The 14,305-nt window shown below is 41.6% G+C and overlaps 1 protein-coding gene across 1 annotated transcript in view; it reads right to left on the reverse strand.

Annotated features, from left to right (window-relative positions):
* F13A1 (coagulation factor XIII A chain) overlaps nucleotides 1-14,305 on the reverse strand; it is a 189,041-nt gene that overhangs the window by 25,231 nt on the left and 149,505 nt on the right. The window contains exons 11-12 of the mRNA XM_054591918.1: nucleotides 9,533-9,686; nucleotides 1,565-1,852 (exon numbers count right to left, since the gene is read on the reverse strand). Of these exons, the coding sequence (XP_054447893.1) occupies nucleotides 1,565-1,852; nucleotides 9,533-9,686 (442 nt within the window). The remainder of the gene's footprint in view (nucleotides 1-1,564; nucleotides 1,853-9,532; nucleotides 9,687-14,305) is intronic.

Genomic DNA, 14,305 nt, shown 5'->3' on the forward strand with positions numbered 1-14,305 from the left:
ACCCTGTGATGTGGGTGGTATTGCTTCCATGTACAGATGAGGGGAGTGAGCTCAGGTTGCTAAAGTACTTGCCTAAGGACATACACCTAGTAGGTGACATAGTCACACCTCAAATCCAGATTTGGCTAATTCCAGGCTCAGGCCCTAAAATTCACTGTGTCTTCCTGTGCTAAACAATTGTAATGACCATTCTGCTCCTGAGTCCTTTACCAAATGCTCTTTTCTGTAAGAATTCCTTTTCCAACCCCTAGGGCTAGGAAAAGTGCTGGGTCTTCCAGTTTTCAAAGAAAAATACTCTATGATTGATTTCCTAGTTGTTAAAACCGCATTACTGAAACTAGGGAGCATTGCTTCCTTCAAGTTTGGGTAGGTTTCTTAGAATTAGGGTTTTTAGGAATAGTTTCCCATTTTTTTTTTTTTCTGGGAATGTCTTTCTGAACTTATTGTGGCTTGGGACAGGCACCAAATCCAGAAAGCTTGAACACTATGGAGACATGATTTGGTCCTATGCTTTGTGAAACTTATGATTCATATACCTTTCCTTTTCTTTTCTTTTTAAGTGCCACACATCAGGTCAACAAAAATCTGGTGTCCTGAAGTGTTCAGATCCTTTCCAATCTGCTCTGCCTGACTTGACATGCTCTGCCTGGAGACTAGCTCTTTTTGCTTGACTTGTTCTGCCAGTTGTGCCCAACTGTTGTGTCCACAAAATATTAGGACCTGAGGAAATGAGATTGATTGAAATTGCAGTCCTCATTGTAAGCTGCAGCATGTCAATCCCAATCCTTCTCAAAATATTCTGGATTTTTATAGTGAAGAAGATGCTTTGGAGGGCCACGTATACAGGGAAGGCTGGAAGGGATCAAGGATGAGAAAGAGTCCCCTGAGAGATGGTAGAGAGAGAATAGCCCCTCAGAGGCTCCTGGAAAGAATATCCTGAGTGCCCCACCTCCTCTCCCAATGATGGGTTCTCTCCTGTCTTTAGATATCAGACAGATCAATTTTCAGTAATGGCCTTTATGCAGAACTTAGATCTCCCAGCCTCCTGAATGGTAAAGCAATATCCATTATTCCTGCTAGGGCAGCCCCCTAAAGCCTGACTTGGAGAAAGGCAGCACCAGGAGACCTGCTTTCTGAGGTGTGCTCTTTACAGACTTTCCTTTGTACTCCATACCCTTGGGATCTTATTCAAATGCAGATCCTAATTTGACAGGTCTGGGTGGGGTCTGAGAGTCTACATTTCTAACCAGCTCCCTGGGGATGCTGATGCTTCAGGTCCTCAACCCACACTTTGAGTAGCAAGAAATTAAGTTATATTTAATTTCCATGACTCATGGGGCTGCTCTAGGTTTTGAAAATTTCAGTGTTCACTTCTATGCATGGGGCATGAAGATGAAAAGTGAGGCCTCTCTAAAAGAGGTTGGTTCTACCATGTGGCTCCCGCTTCTGAATTCTGGGGCAGAACTTGACCTTCAACAGAAAGTTATTAGAAGGTATCAGCACTGAGCCATACAGAGAAGCAGATCACAAGTCCTGGAGGGAACATCCCCCTTGATGAGCTTACAGGACAAAGGCTGCAGGGTCACTTCGAATGTTTCCTTCTTGAATTCCTCTTTGGAGACCCCAGTGTAAAAGACGATGTTGCCAGAGAGATAGGCTGAGATGGTGTAAGTGTTGGGGCTCTTGTTCTGGAAGGTGATGGTGAGCTTGAAGTCTTTTCCTAGCACGGCATTTTCCACTTCAAAGTCCATATCTACGTCAGACTTTGACTTCACGATGTCTTCTGTGTTGAGGGGTTTTTTAACCCCGTACATCAGGGCAGTTTCGAGGGCCAGCCTCTCTTCTTTTTGACCTAGGAAAGATGGAGAGATAATGACAGGGTAAAAGAAATGAGAAGAGAAAGAGAAAGTTGTGGTAATAGACACCTTGTGCTTGAGCACTGTGTGCTGTACCTGTTGCACTGCCTCTAAAAGCCACACACCTTGCTTTGAGACAGGTGTCAACATTATTCTTAAGTTACAAATTCTGCCAAATCAAGTTCCCAGAGACCTGCCCAGGTTCCAGAGTTAGGCGGCATTCCCAGGACCAATCTGACGGGGTTTATAAGGGGCTTGCTTTAACAATTGTTTCTGTAGTGTTCAGCAGTAGAATTGGAAAAATCTAACTCTCAAAATGTCGTATCAATTTCTTCCCTCCCCAAGTCCTAGCCATGTAGCTAGCTAGAATTTGGGGATCTCTTAGCAAAGATGTTGGCAATAGTAACACCTGGCCATTTCTCATTCTGCATTATGAATTTTCTACTATTCCTGAATATCCCCAACAATACCTGTCTTCCCATCTCTCTTTCCACTTAGGCCTGTTCCATGGGCTCCTGCTGAGCTAATCCTGGGAAGCTCTCAACCTGCCTTCCACTTCTTTCTCTGTTGTCACTGGCTTCCAGCAGAGTGCAGAGATTGCTGTTTCCCAAACAGTGTACTGCACTGTAGTCTATGATCTAGCAAACCGTTCACAAGCCTTCCCTGCTAAAAGGCTCTAAGGCCAAGTTCCCTTGGGGAGCACTGGGTTCTCTAGTGCCTCCTGGGTGTCAGCAATGTCCAATAGCATATGAAATGTTCTGATATTGAGCTCTGCAGTGGGGAGGCTTGTTTAACTAGGTTCTCCAAACTCATCTGACACCGAACATTTTGTTTTTGAGGAACGCCTATTAGCATGGTGGTACTGTTGAGGCAAGTGAGCTGTTTTTAGGAATGTCTTTTGTAGGGTTTCCAAGGTAGTGGTGGTAGAGATGAAGGTAGGGAGAAAAGGAGTAGGGGTGAGCACTAGACAAAGAAATAAATAGTTTTTCTGCAGGTGAGGATATGAGAAATACAGGTACAAGTTAGATCTCAAAGTTTGCTGCTCCCAACTCCAAGCTGGGCAAACATTCCTCGCAGAGCATAGTACAAAAATGCTTGGCCTTGAGGGACAGGGATTGAAGAGGTGTGGAGGAATAGTTGCTAGTCTCTTTACCATCCTAATGCCTTTGGGTGTATCTTAGTGTGCTGTGAAAACTAGAGAGGTGCATTTTTTGGCTTGTAAAAAGAAATCATGGGAATGGCTGGCAAAAACAAAAAACACTTCAATGTAAAAATGCTGGCTTTTATAATTATGTTAATTTTAAGATATTGTCTTTCAATTAGTTTATAATAAAATACAATGGAAATGAAGAGGTCAATTAATAATAATAACTATCATTGACAGCTAACTATGCAATGGGTGTTGTGGAAAGTATATCGTATATAATCTCATTTAATCCTCAAAATAACTCTACAAGGCAGGCACATTATTACCATCAGTTTCCTGGTTTGCAAAACAAGGGAGCAAACATCATAGAGTTATTAGGTGGATTTAAGGTAGTACATGCATAAGAATTGACAGCTACTAGTACTTTGCAAAGACAGAGAAAATGCCAGAAGGTTTTGCAAACAATGGAAAATGTGTATTTGTGTGTGCACATGTATTAATAATTTCTGTGATTGTTCAGACTGCCAGAATGGCCCTGATTGGTGTGGCTCAGTTAATTGGACCTAGTCTCACAGAGCAAAGACTTGTGGGTTCAATTCCTGGTCAGGGCACATGCCTGAGTTGCAAGTGATGTCCCCAGTTGGGGTGCATGTGAGAGGCAATCAGTCAGTGCTCTCTCTCACATTGATGTTTCTCTTCCTCTATTTCTTCCTCTCTTCCCCTCTTTCTAAAAATAAGTAAATAACATCTTTAAAAAAAAGACTGTCAGAATGTGCCAGAAACCATTTGTCTAGGACAAGCATTGGCTAGAGCACACGTTTACAGATCAATAGCGGGGGAGATAGTAAAGAGGGAAGGAGGGGCTGTGACAAGGAAAGTGCAGTGAAGTATTTTAGCAGAATGCATCTGGCAAGTAGCTTTGTGAGAAAGAGAGCATTAGTGGCTATCATTTTGGATGAATACCAAACATGCATTTAGGAAAAACCCTGGGGGTGAACATCAGCAGCAAAAACACTGTCAGGGAGGTTTCTCCGTGGCTTTGGGGAGAGAGGCTGAGCTGGGTAGGTTGAAGGGAGGGGGCCAGGGAAGGCTAGTGGGGCTCTAAGAGATTTTACAGCATGTGGTGTCATGGGTGGGGCAACCTCTGGTTTCCTTCTGGGGACAAGAGTGCCCCTGTGAGCAGGAAGTGCCAGGCAGAGGCAGGCTGGGTTGTTATTGGAAGCAGAGGTCCGCACAGGAGACAACAAGTGCAGGGTTGCCCCAGAGCTTGGCAGAAGTCCCTGTCACTCTGAAGTTGGGCTTTGTGCTCGGATATTTCACATAAGTCAGGCCATGAATTTAATGCTGTGAGAGAATGATCTAAAGCCAGATTATATTTTCTGAGATTCCTCCGTGCCTCCAGGAGCAAGGCCACCAACATCTTTCTGTTGACTGGAATGCAGTGAGAGTGCCCTTCTCTTTGACCGAGGCCCTTCTCATTGTTTGAGTCTTAGCTCAGATGTCCTCTTCTCAGAGTGCCCTCCTTCCAGTTACCCTGGATAGTGTGTCCCCAACCCCAGTCCTCTCATCTCTCACTAACATATTACCTGGTTTTATTTCCTTTTGTATGTACATGTCACTGCATTATATTATATTATTTCCTCTGTTGTAACACAAGCTCCGTCCTAGGACCTGGCCTGTCACAGAGCTCTGAAGGACCGAGGTTTGGGGAAGCCCTTTTCTTTCATCCAGACCCAAAACTTTCATCTTTGTAATAGATACTAAATAGTCCACTTTAGGACATTTGGTGTTCAATTAATCTCACCCATAAAACTGCCACCTGAGTTACCATGCATTTGATCATTTTATGCTAGTTGAGTCCCTACAGTGTCCAGGCACTGTGCCCAGGTGAGAAGCACAGCACTTCCCTTAGAGGTTTAGGGGGCCAGTGAAGAGGGATCACCATACCCCCCTCTGTCACAGATGCTGGGGCAGGTGTTTTCTGTGTGATGCAGGAAACAGAGAGAGATTCAATAGCACCTGGGGGGCAGGGAAGGCTTCTCAGAGGGGTTTTCCCTCCACAGTGAGAACAAAGACCTGGAGGCAAGTGGGAGCCTGGCTTGAGGGAGGAACTGTCAGCAGCTCCCCTGGCTGCAGCCTATGATACCTGTGGGCATGGTGAGGAGGGGCAGTGAGGGGGCCAAAAAGACAAATAGCAGAGGCTGGGCCAAGCTCTGACTGCAATGCCCAGGAGATGGCTGAAGAGAGTGAGGGCTTTTTAAGTAGTGCGGTACCGGGCTCAGTTTTACGTTTTAAATATGTCACTTATGGTGGCAATGCAGGGTTTAGAATGAGGTAAAGAGGATAAGGGGAAAGGTAGAATTGGGAAGCTTTAGCAGGTTTCCAGGAGAAAAAATATCCTAGCCCAAGCTAATGGTAGAGTAATAGTAGGAATAATAAAATTACTAGCAGTAACAGAGACTTAACTTTTATTGGATGCTTTCTGGGTTTCTGGCACTACGCTAAGGGCTTTCTGTACATGATACCAGTTAATTCTCAGAGAGGGGCCATGGAGAGAAAGAGGAGCAGATGAATTTCACCTCTTTCAGAGGGGGCATTTAGAAGATTCGCTGCTTGACTGATTCTCAAGTTCTAAATTTGGTTGGATCCTCGTTCTCTTCACTAGGGTAGGGAGTGGAGGAGAAATAGATCTGGGGTTGGGGAAGGGCGGGAAAGGTGACATTTGGGAAAGTTCAGTTTCAGGTTTCTGGGGGACATTTAGGTAAATGTGGAGCTGAAAATTGAAGTCTAAACTGGAGTCAGTGACCTGGGAGTGATCAATATATATGTGGCTGTGTGCAGAAAGAATGTAAAGGAGGTGGGCCTAAAACCCAAGGATGGGAACCTAGAATGAAGTAACATTCAGAGGGCATAAGAGAAGGGGAGCTTAGAAAGTAGGAGGAGATAGAAAAAGGAACCCAGCAGTTTGAGATGGAAGCAGGAGACATTTGTATCAGAGAAATAAAACAGAGAATTTCAAGACTCAGGAGTGAGAAATTGCATCAAAAAGTGTAGGAAGGTCAGGCAAGCTGAGGCCTGCAAAATATTTGTTCCACATGGCAATCTGGTGGTCTTGGCAACCTTGAGAAGTTCTTCAAGGATAGGCTGTAGCAGAACACAAGATACAATAGGTGAGAAATAAAAGGAAAAGGAACCAGACAGGATGCCAGGTGCACGTAGCTCTCCCAAGACACCTGGCTATGGAGGCAAGGAGAAAGCAAGCACAGGCATATCTGGTGGGGGGGTATATTGTTAGGAAAGAGTTTTGTAGGCTTTTTAAACATAGGTGGCATTTGAGCCTGCTGAAACTCTAGTGGGAAGGAGCTCATAAAGGAGGGATAAAGATATAAGTGATGGAGGGAATCACTGACAGGGCAATGACGAAATGGGATCCAGACACCCTCATAAAGATACATTGCCACAGAACAAATTTTAGGGATTCTGATTTTCAAAGTTTTATAGTATAAAAGGTATAAAATTAATGTTAAGTTTTAGTTTATCAAAGTGAAAAGTGATCTATACACAATTTAGTTAATTAAAATAATACATTTCTAAATCTGGTAATAATTTCTTTTTTATGTTTTTACTCATTGCCAAACTTTAGCGGCCTCCCTCAGAATTTGTGGATAGAAACATTAGATGAGAGATTAAATAATGAGGATCAGCATGGCCAGTGCATGGTCACGAATGCTGGCAGCCCCTTCCTGGACGCCCAGGCAGACAACAGTTATCACTCACCCTTTCCACTATATTTAAGAGCAGTCTCAGCATCCTTCTCTATACAGTTCTCTACTTGGTCATTCCCAAAGCTAGAATTTGAAATGCATATGCCAACTATGATTAAGAGGCTAATTATCCATCTACCTTGGATCAAACTCCAGCCCAGAAGCAGATTGGGTGCGTCTTACAACTATCTATGCAAATTTAGGGGCTTTTCTTTTTTTTTTTTTTTTTTAATTAATTTATTTACTTTTTAAATACATTTGTCTCTGCCTTCCCCCCCCTCTTTCCCTTGCCCCCTCCCACCTTCCCTCCCTCAGCTCTTCCCCTTTGGTTTTGTCCATGAGTCCTTGCTATATGTTCCTTGACTTTCCCCTTCCCTTCCCTTTCCCTGCCCCCGCCTCTTCCCTCTTGTCTCTGTTGATTTCTTTTCCTTTCAGTGTTGCTGGTCATATTTGCCTTGCTTCTTTGCATTGTTGGTTAGGTTCCGCTTATAGGTGAGATCATATGGTATTTGGGGCTTTTCTATTCTAGACCAGATTGCCACACAGTCCACCTATCTGAGCCCTGCCTTCTTGCCAAACTCTGGAGGCCTGGACTGCAAATGTTTTTCCCATTCAAAGCTGGCACGTTTTATGTGTTTTAATCTGGTGTCCACCCCTGGCAAAACCCCTGACTTCTTTTTTGTAGACTGACTTTGGGTCCTTCCCTCTTTGGCATCTGACCCTTATGTGGATTTCACTGTCGCCTCTGCGGCTGACAGCTAATGGCATTCTGCTCTGTGGCTTAGACAAGAGAGCTGATGGTTTGGGCGGCTCCCTGTAGGCTTATGCCTTGTTCTCTTGTCCAGTTTCCTAGGGGAGTTTACCCACAATCCTTGTCCTGCTGTCTCTTCCTGGAGCGCTCTTTCCCCATGTTTCACCTAGCCAATTTTCGTTTGTCTTTCTATCTCAGTGAGCCCATCATGAAAGTCCTCTGGGATCCCTGAGCCTGACTTGTGGCTCCCTTTTCTGTGCTTTGTAGCAATTGTCCACCTCCTTTTCAGGACACCCATCACACAACTTGGTGATGGTTTGCTTCCTGCTTGTCTCTCCAGCTAGACGGGAAGGCAGGGGTCTTCATGTCTCCATTTGTACACAGTGTTGAAAATATGGGGGTGGCTAATAGCAAGTTGTTGAATGAATGAATGAAAGAATGGATGTTGCAGCTAGTTTATTCTACCCTTTTTATGTGCTTTTCTTTTTCCTTTCCAAACCTTTTTGCCTGTAACTCTATAACAAGAGGGCATTTGCCTGTTTGGTTTATTTTATCATGCTTATTTTTTTTTTTAAGCACAGAAACATTTTTTTGTTTCTATTGCTATGTCTTCAAATTAATTATTTCTCTCTCTTTTTAGGAAAAAGCCAAAAAAAATCTTTTGTATTTATGTTGTACAATGGATGATAACCAACATAAAAGAAGGATGAATCATTTCAGAAGTACAGCAACAATTCACTAGGTCAGTGACAGAAATTTTGAATTTCTAATACTATACTCAAGAGTTCTTAGTTCAGCAAACTTTCTCTTTATAGTGCAAATTGCTTTTGTAAATAAGAGCACAAAGAGTGTCTAAAATATTTGAAATAAATTCTGCACTCCTTAGCACTTCAGGAATACTGATAAATATTTAGATATATGCTAATTATTATCATTTTTATCCATTTACTAAAATAAAGACCACTCTTAAGAACTCTGATGGTGAATTGTCTATAAAATATACTCTATAATCCCCATCAAGAGACGTAAGCTCCTTCACCTCCTGTTTGCTGTTGACCTTGGGCAGCTTTGTCTTCAGCCACTAGGCACCTGGAGCTTGATGCTTTAGTAATGCCTGCAGGACCCTGAGCACACCAGGTGCTTCACAATTCCATGCTTTGGTCATGTTCCCACATGACTGGGAGCCCCTGGCCAGCTCTCTTTAAGTATGGTCTATGATTTCTCTCACCCAGCTTTGCTTTTTCTGCATCTCTTAGTGGGATTGAGTGTCCCTCTTCTTTGCCATCAAAGATCAAAGCCTCCTCTCCATAATGATCCTATTACTTGGCCAGAACAGAAATTGGGTCCTGCTCACTAAGATGGTCCTCAGCACCAAACACAAACCCAGGCATAGAGTAGGCAATTAATAGTTATTAAGAGAGAACTGAATTCAATGGCTCCATTTAAGGCATTCTACACAATAAAAATTAACAAAACCATCTTTTCATTATTTTATAATTGAAATAGGCCTGCAACTTAATTGGCCTGAATTAGTGAGATTGCACTGTCCTGTTAATATTGTATTATCTACCTCAAGGGATTTCCATGATAATTCAGTGGAACTATGTATATAAGAATAGTGTATAAAGTACTAAAATATATGTGAATAATTATTTAAATTTATATTATAGAACTAAAATTACATTAGTTATACAATATTTTCTAACATAATTATTTAAAGTTATTTTTGTTCTTTCATATATTCAGTATGCTGTTAAAGTAGATATGACTTGAAATCAAATAACTTTGACAAGTCATGTGAAAGGGGATTCCGCTCAAAGAAAACATACAAATGAAACTACAATGAAAAATTGCAGGTGTAATGTATCTTTCACTAATGAGAGTTCATACTTCTGCTCTGACTCCCATATGCTGAAAACGCCAGTGCATCCTCTGGACCACAGCTTGTAGGGACCGTGGGTAAGTACTAAATGGACTGGGGCAAAGAAATCATCACTCAATTATAGTAAATTACCTTCTTGGAATTTGTAGGTATCAGTAATATCTTTCATGCCATCTCCTTCAACTTGTTTTGTCACAATTAATTTCCCAACGTGGGTGGTATCAACAGCTTCTACCACATGAGTGCCATCTTTCTTTGCTGTAATGTAAACAAGATCACTGTTGACCTGAAAATGATAAAAAGGAGTGTTAGCCATCATAAAATGTCTTTGTTATCAAAATCTCTAATTCTCAATGGTGTAGTCATCTAAAATCCCTGGAATGACATGTTTCTTCAACAACATTGGATTCATGGGGCTAAACTCATTTCAAAACTGTTCTGAAAGGGGATCTAGTCTAGATTAATGACCAGGTATTTTCAATTAAGAATACTTAAGGCTGGGAGCATCAGTTGTCTAAATATCAGTCACCTCCCACCCCCTTTTTTCTTGCTGGCAAACTCTACCTTCTCAGAGAGAGCTGAAAACTCCCTGTTAACTGTCTTTCCCAGACTTCTTTTAAGCTAGCATTAGCTGTGTGATATACTTCTAGGAAAAAGAGAAAATCTGTCGGGTGGCTTCTGGGAAAGGCTTTTTTTTTTTTTTTTTTTAACAAAAGGAGAGAAGGACTTGGGAGAGTTTGCACTTCTCTTTCTGTTTTTGAATGTTTTCATGTGAAGTGAAGTGCTGCTTGGAGCTGCTTTAGCCATCCTGAGACAGTGAAGAGCAACATTGCCAACAATACGAAGACAGTAGAGTAGAAACATAAGCACTGAAGGCTTCACAATGCTTTTAAATGGCTAAGCCAACCTTGGAACTACCTACTTCAGGACCTCTTGAGTTACACGTCATTGAGTCACTTCTGACTCCTGGCAACTCTATAAATGAGTGATTTCCCAAATATTTTATCATCAATGGCCCTGCTCAGCTCCTGTAGACTTATGCCTATGACTTTTTATGTACCCAGTTCATCACATACTTGGTCTCCCTCTTTTCCCTCTCCTTTCTATGTTTCCCAGCATAACTGTCTTTTTACAAGAACACTCTTTACACAATGTGCCTGAAGCAGGACAGCTTCAGTTTTGTCATTTTTGCTGCCAGTGATGTCTCAGGCTTAATTTGCTCTAGATTCCACCTGTTCATTTTTCTGGTGGTCCAGGGTATCCACAGAGCTCTCCTCAAATGCTGTATTTCAAATAAATATTTTTTCTATTAGCCTTCTTTGCTGTCAGACTTTTGCATCCATGTATATTAGTTGGGAATACGAAGGTATAGGTAATCTTAGCATTGGTCTCTAATGGCACACCTTTGTTCTTGGTGATCTTTCCTAATTCTCTTATTGCTTCCCTTTGAGTCTCCATCTTCTCTTGATTTCTTGGCAACAGTCTCCATCTGAACTGATGACTGAACCAAGATAAGCAAAATCTTTAATAGTTTTAATGTCTTCATTGTCTAGGTTAAAGTTGCATATTTCTTTTGTAGTCATGATTCTTGTCTTGATGTTCAAGGGCAGTCCTGTTTTGGCCCTTTCTTCTTTCACTTTCATCAGAAGTCATTTCAAATCATTGTGACTTGTATATCTCAAGTTATTATTAATATTTATGCCACCAATTTTTACTCCTCCTCCCTCTGAGTCTAGCCTAATGGTTCATATGAAATGTTCCATGTACAGATTAAACAATAGGGAGATAAACTGTACCTTCGCCTGACATCTTTGCCTGTAGGAAACCATTCTGTCTCCATATTCTAGACTTACAGTGACTTCCTGTCTCTGATACAGGCTAAGCATCAGGACACTCCAGTGTTGAGGTATGCCCATTTCTTTCAGAGCAGCTTTCCAAGATCCCCACAGTCAAAGCTTTACTGTAGTTTGTAAAACATAATCTAACCTTTCAACCTTTAGGTTTTCTTAAATGAGAAAAATTAAACTCCTTAACTCCTTAAACTCCTACTGTTTAAGTCATTTTAATTGTTATGTGCAGTATAGCATTTTTATTGAAAAATGATATTATCCCTGGCTGGTGTGACTCAGTGGATTGAGTACCAGCCTGCGAACCAAAGGGTCTCTGGTTTGACTTCCAGTCAGGGCACATGCCTGGGTTGTGGGCCAGGTCCCCAGTAAGGGGCGCATGAGAGGCAAGCATACATTGATCTTTCTTCCCTCTTTTTCTCCCTCCCTCTTCCTCTCTCTAAAAATAAAAAAAAAAACTTGTAAAAAATAGCTTTCTTTAAAAAAAAGTAATATTAGACTATCTAGGCAGAATTCAGGCAATTTTCTGGTGATTCAGCAACTAAACCATGCTATCTGTGGGGCTTGGAAATAATGTTTTGGGGCCATGGTAGCTGACCCCAAACTCTTCCAAGGTTCTGCCTCATCACTCTGCTTTTGAGAGACAATGTCTAAATCTGTGCCTGAAGGCTGATTCCCTCAGAGTTCCTTATTATATTCTTTACACTTTCTTGGTGGTCCACGTATTATCATGGAAGCAGGTAGGAAACACAAATTTCACTGCTATATCAGGTGCTCCAGCTGAAAATTGTCCCTGATAGATTTACTAAATATTTTCCAACACCCCTTTCAAGCCTCAGTTCCCTCCTCTTTAAAAAAGGACAATAATAGCTCCTTCCCCAGGGTTGCTCAAAGAATTAACTGAAATAAACCCGTGGAAATTACTTACCATAGTGCCTGGCACATAGCAAACACTCATAAATATTATCAGTAATAAAAATAACAAATTATTCATTAGTATGGCCAGATATTGTTTTAGGTGCTGGAGTTCTAATGACATAGATGAACCACATAGATTAAATCACTTAGAGGGTTTATACTCTAGTAAGAAATATCCTGTGTATCAGAATCACCCGAGGGAATGTAAAAAAAAAATTACATGTCTGGTCAAGGAGGTCTTAGATGGGGCCCTAAACCTATTATCTTGTAAAAAAATGTCCCAGGTAATTCTATTGGACATATAAGCTTGAGAGCCCCTGTAATACAGTACAAAGAGCACCTTACAGGGGAATGTTTAAGATACCACGGTGGGTTGGGGGTGCTAAGAAGTAACAGCCAAGTGGAAACTTGAAAGATTCATAGAAGTTAGTGAACTAAATGATCCCATGTTAAGTGTTCTTACCAAAAAACAAATAGACAAACACACACAAAACTCACAAAAGAGCACAAGGACATTTTTATGAGATGATGGATATGTGTAGTACCTTGGTTGTGGTGATGGTGACACAGAATTAAATGTGTGCAATTCAAAATGATCGGTTATACCCCCAATAAAGCTAAAAATAATTAAAGCATAAAAATGGAGAGAAGGAAGGCTACAGCAGGCAGAAGGACCAGTCCCTGTAAACATTGCGAAGAACATATTCAAAAGGCATACCAGATTAGCTAAAAGACACTTGGGTTTTGATTTTGCATGTGTACTTTTAGAAAGTTACCCTATCCTCTATGACCTTCACTATATGCTTCTATAAAATGCAAATAGTTGTACTTGTCTTGCCAATTTTACAGCAGCATTTTAGGACTGAGTGAGATCAGATCTAGGTGAGCATGACTTGTAAATTTCAAAATGGAGTAAAAAATCTAATGGGGAAACTTAAATTTTAACTTTTAAATAGAGCCTTAAGTTTTAAAGCTGAGGTTAAAGAAATTTAAAATCTCTATTTTCTCACAAAATGTTTTTTAACTTACATAAAATTTGATTCTACTAAGGAGAAAGTAAGTAGCCAACATTTATTAAATACACACAATGTTTCAGAAGCATGTTAAAATTATTTAACTTAAACTCCACAACAATCCTGTGAGGTGTGCACTATGATCCCAGATTTACAGATGAGGCCACCAACACTCAGAAGGTCAGCCCAGTGTTTGTGGACACATGGCTGAGAGCTGGTAGAGAAGAAGTACAAACCCTGGGTTGGCTCATTGTCTGCTCCCTGACTCTGACCCTGAACCGGCCCCTGGCATATTCCTTGACCTTCACAGCTCATGGCCTCTCCCACAGCACCCTGCAGGGCCATGAGCATCACCGTGCATGGCAAAAAGTTTCCCTGCTTGGGCCTCAGAGTTCTGAGGGGAGAATAATGGCGACCCTGCTCCTTAGCAGAGCCTCTGGGATAGGTGGCACTATCCATAGGAAGTGAAAGACCGAAATGTGAAATCAGGAATCAGGGCGGGACATGACAGAGCAGACTCCTAAGGAATGTTTGTCATTTTGGAAAAAAAAAAAAGTTAAGTAACCTTTAAATGAGCCTCCTGAGAACTTTGCCTTTTCCTCTGGGGGAGGCCATGCAAGCACAAACAGCCCCTTCTTCACTCACAAATTACAGCAAAAATAATGACAAATATCCTCTTAGTCATAGCCCATACAACAGCTTATGGTTATCCAGGGAGACAGGGCTAAATATGAAAATGGCTAAATCCTTGTCTCCTCTTGCACACAGCTTAGGAAATTTATGTAGGCGAAAATCTCAGGACAGTCCAACATCACTGCCCCTTGTAGAGAGAGAAGAAACACGTAAGAAGTGGCTTTTTGCATGTGTATATTGGGAGTGGGGGGAATGGGAAGTATTCTATCAAATCAGTATGACACCCTCAAGCTTTTCTTTTCAGTTTCAGTCACTACACTAGTGGTTCTCCATCCTGATCGTATATTAGAGTCACAGAAGGGCTTAAAAACCTGCAGCGATAGGCCCCCACACAAAACCAATTGCACTTCTACAATAGAATAGTCATAAGTGCAGGGGATGCTGGAAAAAATACTGGATCCAGGATGTGTAACCTTAAGCAAGTTACTGAATGT

Source organism: Pteronotus mesoamericanus, unplaced genomic scaffold (assembly GCF_021234165.1).
Source record: "Pteronotus mesoamericanus isolate MK-2021 breed Mesoamerican mustached bat unplaced genomic scaffold, CSHL_Meso_final scaffold_31, whole genome shotgun sequence".
Taxonomy (NCBI): Eukaryota; Metazoa; Chordata; class Mammalia; order Chiroptera; family Mormoopidae; genus Pteronotus; species Pteronotus mesoamericanus.